Source organism: Solanum tuberosum, unplaced genomic scaffold, assembly GCF_000226075.1.
Source record: "Solanum tuberosum cultivar DM 1-3 516 R44 unplaced genomic scaffold, SolTub_3.0 scf00532, whole genome shotgun sequence".
Lineage (NCBI taxonomy): Eukaryota > Viridiplantae > Streptophyta > Magnoliopsida > Solanales > Solanaceae > Solanum > Solanum tuberosum.
Window position 1 is genome coordinate 268,953 of NW_006239461.1, and position 8,976 is coordinate 277,928.

At 37.0% G+C, this 8,976-nt stretch overlaps 2 protein-coding genes across 2 annotated transcripts in view; one reads left to right on the forward strand and one right to left on the reverse strand.

Annotated features, from left to right (window-relative positions):
• The window catches only part of LOC102594091 (putative pentatricopeptide repeat-containing protein At1g16830), a 5,644-nt gene extending 3,179 nt beyond the window's left edge, over positions 1-2,465 (forward strand). Inside the window, exons 2-5 of the mRNA XM_006365217.2 lie at positions 741-807; positions 875-1,017; positions 1,587-1,640; positions 1,786-2,465. The gene's annotated coding sequence lies outside the window, so the exon portion shown is untranslated. The remainder of the gene's footprint in view (positions 1-740; positions 808-874; positions 1,018-1,586; positions 1,641-1,785) is intronic.
• A 442-nt stretch (positions 2,466-2,907) lies between these two features.
• Positions 2,908-8,732, reverse strand: LOC102594650 (putative E3 ubiquitin-protein ligase RF298). Its single transcript, XM_006365219.2, has 3 exons — positions 8,582-8,732; positions 5,844-8,013; positions 2,908-3,699 (listed from the first exon to the last, which is right to left on the reverse strand). Exons 2-3 carry the CDS (start codon positions 8,004-8,006, stop codon positions 3,157-3,159), a joined length of 2,706 nt encoding a protein of 901 aa, XP_006365281.1. The 5' UTR covers positions 8,007-8,013; positions 8,582-8,732; the 3' UTR covers positions 2,908-3,156.
• Between the last annotated feature and the right edge of the window lie 244 nt (positions 8,733-8,976).

Consider the following 8,976-nt stretch of genomic DNA (forward strand, 5'->3'; position numbering starts at 1 on the left):
GCACTTTAAAGGGAGCTTACAAGCCAAGATCAAAAAAATTGTCAATAGAGACTCGTAGAACTTTGAACTCACGATACTAAAGTAGGTTGTCTCACTAATGCTGTTGATTTTTTTCTCTATAGATTACTTATGAGCAAATTTTTTAGTCATAGGTGTTGGTATAAGGATGACATCATTTATGAGCTTAGAAGTTTGTCAAGACTTTGGACTAAAAGTTTGTTGGTCTGTATGCAGTGTCATTACTACATTGAAAAGGTCAATACGTAAAAAATTTGAAACTTCATTTTAGTAATGCTTTCTTGTTATGCATTGGTGTTAAAAAAGTTAGTGTCTGGTGATTGAGTCATGCATTTTCTGATATCCTGAAGTGATTCTCGAATTTAGGAGTCTCCATCTGACTCTGTTTACTGTGATTTTCAACTGTAAAATTTACTGGTGACATGAATTGCACTGATAGATATCTGGTGAAAGCACTGGAGATATAAAATTCTTAGTCCCTGATACTATCACTTGGAATCTGGAAGCTACATGTTGATGCTCACAATTTTGATAGCCACATCAGTAATTTGGAGATCTCTCGTAAAGTATTTACATTTTTTGTAAAGCTGGATTTATATTACCAGGCTGATTCTTCTTATAGACTCTTGGTTAATGCCTCAAGGAATAGACTATATTTTGAGAGCTATAGATGGTCTTGGGCTGTAGTATAGGAATGACACCTTTCCTCTAATGTTGTGTAGAGGAGGATATTGAACCATGGAAGAGTGCCTGAAGTGATAATACAGCAAAAGGAATTCATGAGATGTGGTATGTATACTGTTACCTCTGTAAAACTTGATTTCAAAGATTTCGATTAACTCACTCTCTCATGCAGGTTGGTAAGCTAAATGCTGAGTGATACTGTAATACTTTGCTTGTGTGATCTGCGAAATGGTATTGAAAAAGATCTCGTGAACCCTGGGGCTCAGCAGACTATTCTTGTTGCTCCCACAACTGGAGGCTATGAGCAAGATGGAGGTACTGAATTCACCTAACTGAATGCTTTTGTCTGTTACACTTGTAAAGCTTGGACTGTCAGTCTGTGAGGTTGGTCTCTGTGAATTGTTGCAGGTGGAACATACCAAGTTGCCTTTTGTGTGATTATCACTAGTTGGAGCCTGAAGTAGATCGCTCCATAGGAGAAACCTTTGACTGACTTAAGGAATATAGAAAATTATGGTTATTTTATAGCAAACTCTAAATGTTTTAGGCACCGTTATTGTTAGACTAATGGGCTTTTCCATAACTTAGCTGTTACATGCAAAAAGTAAGATAAATATCTACTTTGTACTGCAGTATTGGAATCTTGTTATCTTAAGGGATATAATTCAGCTTGACAAATAAAAAGAAACTTATTCGTGCATGTCGAGATCTTTTTCTAGTGGTCTTGGCTTATGTAATGTAAGCGTAAACTGGTCATGCCTTGTGGGTCGACATGTTACTGTCATTCAAGTCCATTTAAAATGTACTCTGTTGCTTAGTCATTATTATTTCTATTTATCAGCATTTGTCTGATGGACTGTGTATCCTGTTCTTTAACTTTGCAGCAATACACTCTGGAAGATGATGTTACACTCCCCCATGAAAGCTGCTATGTGGAGGTAGTGGCTTATCCAATCTGGAATTGTTCCAAATACAAAACACATTGTGTCCTGTTAGGCCAATCTTCCTAGTATAATCCCCATGTGATTAATCATTAGTCACATATTTTATACGTTTATGATGCCTTCAATTTTTGTGATGCAGAGATATGGAGCAAGTGAGGGTGCTGAGGGCAATATAAGCTGCCGGGACTTTATATTTCCAGTATTGAAACTCAAAATGTACAAGATCTGGCAAGTGCTTGGAATGCAATATAGGAGCTTGCCAACTATGATGCTTGAATGCTTATTTCTTGGTGTACTAACTCTGTAAGGTCCCGACATACTATAAGAAGCATTTCCGAGGAGTACGAAAAACCAATACAGTTAAAGGTAGAAGATAGGAAAAGAATACTTTTCTGGTATGACAATTGGGTGGGGAAGGAATTACTCCTCTACGAGACAGGTTCCCGATCTCTTCAGTTTTGCAGAAAACAGCAGGGGTTAAAGTCAATGTAGAAGCAATCAAGGTTGGTTAGTAAAATTTAGAAGAAATTGTACTGATTGGGAAGTGGAGAATATGGCTCAGCTTCTTCAAGGTCATCTACTTTATAGCTCACACATTCAGCCTGACAAAGCTGACTCTCATAGTGATATTGTGTATCGTATCAGATTTTATTTTTACAGGAAACTTTCACCCTACTAACACAAAAGGCATAATTTTTTTATTATTAAAAGGGTGAAATTTTCGTGATTTTTCTATTAAATAATACATAGTTATGTGACTGTAAATAATCATTATATACTGCAAGAATTTATTACACACTGAGTGATGATTATTTCAGAGTTGTACAATTGCTGCAAGAGTAGGTTGCTCATTGTAACTTTGATCTTTGTTGTCACAAGGGTGAAAGGATAAGGCATTTTCAGTTGTATTAGTGTCTTGGGTGTTTATTTCTTCTTTTTTCGCACTTCAACTATTCCAACGATTACCTATCACCTTGATTGATAACTCTGTCTATCAAAAGTAGGTATTCAAAGGCCAAGAAAAGCATTTTATGTCATTAGAAATTGAAGTGTCGAGTATGTGCAAATGTTATATAATGCACCAAGACGAGAGAACCTCCTTATGCACAAAATCAGAGAAGATTAAAGGAATAGTCAGTATATTATCTGGATGCTTTTCGCGGCATTTTGGCTAAAGATCAAGTGTAGTATCTGTTCTTATAAATAGCCAACAAAATAATGACCATGTTTAGTTAACGCATATGGTCGATAAAGATACATAGAACAACACAAAGGAAAACTCAAGTTTATTTAAAAGAGAGATGATTTACAAAGGCCACACTAAACACTCTTTTTCTTTTTTTGTTCTTATTTTTCTTTTCTTTTTTCTGTTACTTTTCATTCTTGAAAAGAGTCGCATATTGCAAGCATAATTGTCCATACATTTGAAAAGGGCAACACAAATGCATTATTCATTATAAAGTTTCATGAATCAGTATTTTGACAGCTTCACTCATTCTCTGAAGCAACTCTAAGTATGAGAATAACGCGCACAAATCCGCTGCTGGATCAGGCTCCTACAAGAAGGACATTCTTTCATTCCCTGCTTCTCATGAAGCTCGTTGCATGTTGTGCATACCACTTGATGAGCACATGGCAGAAAAACCACAGACATTTCCTCTGACAAGCACATGACACACTCACGTTCTCGTTTCACCCCTCCATCCTGAGAATATTCCTCAAAATCTGTCACAAATGTGGAGATATAAGGTATTTCAGTGTCCTTTGGTAATTGAGCATTTCTAAAGTCAGTCAGTTTGCTTGCATAGCTTCCATCTATGCCTCTTTTTAGAGCGGCTATCTTTGAAGAATCGGTCTTTAGTCTGAGCTGGGATATTTCCTTTTCTAGCCTTTCAATATCATCTTTATACTTTTGTAAACTACTTTCAGCTTTTAATTTGGTCATATCCTCCTTGGATTTGGCTGAAGTTTCAATCTCTTCTCTCTCTTTCCTTAGTGAACTAGCCTGCCTAAGTAAATCTTCCGTGGCCTTCATTTCCTGCTTCCATCTACCCTGCAAGACATTGGCTTGTCGGTAAGATCATTCACTTGTCTCATCGGGAGAACATACATTAGCATAAGAACATTGGTCCAAAGCACAATGGTCTTTGTATTATGAAAGAGACCTGCAACCTAATAACCACTCCCCTTGATATGTTTGCATTTAGCAATTTCAAATACTAAAAGGCAAAAAGGAAGTGTGTCAGATGAAAATCATTGATGATGGTAACAACTCCCTCTCCTCCTGGACTCATGGTTGAAGGAAGAGGGTCCTTTCCACTAGACTATCCCTCCCTTGTCAAACTTGACAAATATGCTTCATTGAGAATTCTGATGTTGTACAGTTTTTACCAATACTTAGGTAAGGGTAAAACAAATTCGAATGTCATGTTAAGAGATTATGATGATGGAAAATGCAAAGTCTCAAGTGAAGCAAGAAATTAAAATCTTTCTGTTCATGCTTCTTTGAATCTGCAATCTGAAGTCATTTTCAGAGCTCTCAACCGCAGCGATGCATGTAAGAGGCCAGTGCCAACAACCTATTCCTATAATTCCACCTATTACCATTTCGTCTTGAGATCCATTTGAGAAATTTCTTTAAGGTTAATCACTTTGGTGTCGTTTGATAGGATGCATAAGAAAAAATAATGCATGCATTAACTTTGTGTATTACTAATACCTTGTTTGGTACACTTTTCCAATCTATGTATAACTAATACACTCTATTTGGTATTATGTTATATATAACTAATACATGGCAAACTAAGGGTATAGCAATCCAAGGATTTTTAATGCATGCATTAGCATAGTTAAAAGACACAATAGTCATTCAAAAACTTTTCCACATCCTTCCCAGTGTATTTTAGGAGGGTATTTTTGCAAACAACAACAACAACCCAGTGAAATCCCACTAAGTGGGGTCTGAGGATGATAAAGTGTACGGTGACCTTGCAACAACACAATCCATTTTAGCAATTACGCAATGCTTGTTATTTTTAATACACCAAACCAAACAGTGCATAAGGAATAATCTCAGGATAACTACTACCAGCATTACTAATACACCCTATTCAACATTATTCTTATACACCCTACCAAAGGCCCCTTCAAGATATATCAAGAGATGTGTTCTGCAAAATTATGTATATCAGACATCAATGTCAAAGCATATTGAATTCAACAGATTAAATGCAACAAGACATTCTCTTATAAGAAAAATAAAAGGCAACAAGACACTATGGAAGGTGGATATACCTCATTCCCATTGTCAGGACATCTATTTGACTTTGAACAACAAGCTATCCACTTCAAAAACGCTATACAAAGTGAGGAAAATTGCACTGAACAAATATGCTATGCACCCATACTAACAAAACAATGTAAAAAGAAGACGGGAAAATCCTTGCATCATTTAGATGCTAATCCATACTCTTGCTTATACCTAGAGAAATTTTGCGTACGAGAGTCGAGTCATTCTCAGATAAAGAATCCAGCAGACAAAAGTTCTCATGTTCATTTTTCAAATTCTCAAACTGCATAAGTTGGAAGATATATTCCTAATATGCATATTATAGACATCAGGTGATTGTATCTGGAAGAACACATAAAAATAAAATAATTGCATTTACCAGTCACCACAACCTTCTCTTGGGAGAATGAAGTTGGAGAGGGAGAGAGAGAGAGAGAGTGACGTTCAAAAACCACGTCAAGTCATTTTTAAAGCAAACACATACAAAAGGTTCATTCATATTTATCATCTTAGATTTATCTCTCAAATAGTAAAAAGGTCGCAAGTCCTGAAGTTCAGATTGCATGAAGCTTTTATCACAGAGATGTCGGCTTGTCAATGACTGATGCAGAGGTACGTCAGTAGAGAGCCAGAGAACCACCATACCAGTTATTCACAATTTTTTATCAAGAGTCTTATATAACCTTCAACATATTTACTAGCATAAAGCTTGTAAAATAGTATCTTCTTACCTAAGTTCTGCAGTTCTTCTGTTTAATTTTATCCTTTTTATTCTACAGCATGAATGGCTGAAGGTCACAGTACCTAACTAGATAATAAAACCTTTTTAACTTGGTTGAAGCCTAAGTTTTCTTTGACAAGAAGCATCTTGTGAAGAAGTTGTGATCTTATTCTCCCAGTAAACATACCTCGAGCTGGTTCAGAACATCTTTCGCTTGCTCCAGTTGTTGTTGCAGTTCCACCAGCTTTCGTCGTTCAGCTGCCAGTTCATCCTGTAATATAGCTTTCTGCTTCTCCCATGACTGGAACTTCACGAGTGTCTTCTTTTCCCTCTTTGATACTTCCTGACAGCTTGCAGCTAACTCTGCTGCACGCAATTTGGCAGCTTCCATATCCCTCTTTAGTAAATCCTTCTCGATCTCAAGCCTACGAACAGCCGCATTAGCTCGTTCGAATTGTCCCTTAGCCTTAAACAAGGCATTCTCCATCTCAGCTAGCTTTTTCATGGTATTTTCCTCCAAACTCTGCTTCTCTTTCTTCAGCCTCTCCACTTCTTCTTTTTCTTGCCGAAGTGTCTTAAGCTCAGCTTTGTCTTTACTCAGTCTACGAGCGGCTTGCATAACCTTCTGATTGGCCCATTCTGTCCACTCTTGGAGCTGACCTTGCAATTCGCGAACCCTTGGAACTAACTTTAGAATCATTTCATCTTTCTTGTCTTGAGGAACCCATTGAGCAATAGATTTTTCATTAGGAATCATATTAAAAGCACAAACACCGGCCCCAGCGTTATAACTAAGAGGCATTGGGGTCATGTTGCTGGCAGGGAATGAGAGCGATAGCTCAGTATCAGCAGCAGGCAATGCAGGTGAAGTACTGACTTGCGGTGATGAAGAAGGGATATTTGTATTAGGTAATGGAACAAGTCCATTGCCATTATTGGACCCAAAAACTGATGTTGAAGAAAATCCATTATTTGTTGAGATACTATGGTGTACATTATCTTTTCTCCCAGCAACAGAGATCTTATTGACCTTCAATGAAGCGTTCTTTATATTCATGCCAGCAGAGTCTGCCATGGACTTAAGTTTATTATCTAATACTAAACCACTAAAACTATTGAATTTCCTACTGACCCCTTTTGAACTGTAAGTGCGATAATGTTTCTCCAGATGTAGGGACTTTTGCCTAAGTATATACTCCCTTTTGGTGATGCCAGATACCTTTCTAGTACCCACAAACTCCTCCTCAACGGTTGGAGGATTGGGTGCTCCTGTGGCCGTAAAGGTTTTATCAACAGTGTCAAACAGAGAACTTGAAGAATCTTTCTCTGGGATAATTCCAGTCAGAGCAAATGAAGGTTTAGGTTTGATTTCATGGACTCCTGGCATATTGGATGCCTCCAACTGGAAGCTATGCCCAGAAATAGCAGAAGCGACATTGGAAGTCTCAGACGAACAATGTGCACAAGCAACTAAAGGATTTGGCTTACAGGGAATTCTAGTGATGGATTCAGAACTTTTGACCTCGGATTGCAAATTAGGCTGCACAGAAGCAGAGGAGTTTTCACTCCCGTCACCAACCAAACTACTCAAAGGATCACTTTCCATTGCACAAGCATGAGATACATTCATATCACATATTAGCAAGCACCACATTGCATCACCAGTGCTAAAGAAAGGCCTAACTTCCCGCAGAACACAGACCAATTCCGCCAACACATACTTTTCCATTTGCAGCAAATCCTCAAAATAATGCTCCCCGGATGAGTCAATGTCATGGCCGCTACGAAGAAAAACCAATGTATTCTCCACTATGTTTGATACAATGTCCTTACAACCATAGCATATACCAGACCTTAAAACAGCCTTTGTGGCAATCTCTTCACTGTAACCAAAGGCCATTATTCTCTTAATTGCACTTCTGAAAATTGTATCCAAGTTGCTCAAGACAAGCTCTTCTAGCTGGGCTTCCGTAAAATCACTCCAATCAGCATCATGGAACTGTTCAGTTGTCTCAACTACCTCTCTCGGCTCACTTGGACCTACTTCAGACGATCCTACACTGCAAGACAATCCGAGGTCAAGTTTCAAACTTTCTGAGCTGTCTTGCTTCAGGCTACACATATCACAACCATTCGACAATTCATGAGTAGGGATCATTCCAAATTTATCCGCTGAAAATTCAAAACTCGTGCACTCAAACTGAGGTGAAGGAATCATTTTATTCGGATCAACTAGAGGTGGATCCGCTCTGAATTTCCTCTTATTCCTACTTCCTTTTTCCAAGACTGTCACAGCAGGTGTATATTGAGCCGATGGCGTAGCACATGCCTTTGCAACCATTGATGCCATTACTTAGCTGCCAAACACATTTTTTCCCTTTAGAAACATTCAATCCACATAACAAACTTACAAATCACAAACAAACAAAAAAACTGTTGACCTCATATCAATGCACATAGCTATAACAAAAACACTCAAACCAAGTTCTTATAGTGTCACATAACATCAGAGAAAACATCAGCTGTTCCAAATGAAAGTGCATTTAACCAAAACCATATCAAAACATGATCATCAATTTCTGGGTAAGTCTAAAATCTTATAATCTAATCAAATTTCACAAAATTAACAGAACCCATATGAATTAAACATGTAAAAGTTACATCAAGAACAAGAAGGTTAAATGATGAAACATCAATTACCCAGATACAAACTCTCAATACTGAACGGATTTAAATCACACCCATTTAAGTTCCGATCAAACCCAATTCAAATCATCGATCAAAATCAGACCAAAACACAAAAACAGCAAAAAAAAATTCAGAAAATTTCAGTAATTAAAGAAAAAAGATTCCATTTTTAGATAAGATCGGTACAAGAGAGTGAGAATTTCTTATATTTAAAGATTATTCCGATGAATTACATACCAGATTTAGAGCTAAAAAGTTTTGAGCAAATCAAAGGTAGGATAAATCTAAGAGCATGGAGATTAGAGAAAGAGTAGAGAAGATCCTTTTTTAGTTTTTGTTTCTCTTTTTTATTTTTTTATTTTCTAGCTTTAATACATTGAAAGCCTCTCTCTCTCTTTCTCTTTCTCTTTCTCTGTCTCTTCTCTAAATTTTTGGGGTGAAATTACTTTTTTATTTTTTTTATTTTTGTTTCTATTTTTTCTGTTTCCTATTTTCTATTTTTGTATTTAGGTTAACTTAACCAAAGGTGTACACATGTAATCAAACTAGATATGGTTAGGAGGAGTCATCATAGGGTTTCTTTTTTGGCTTAGCTATGGTTAAAATATTGTACCAAACCAAACAACAAGACT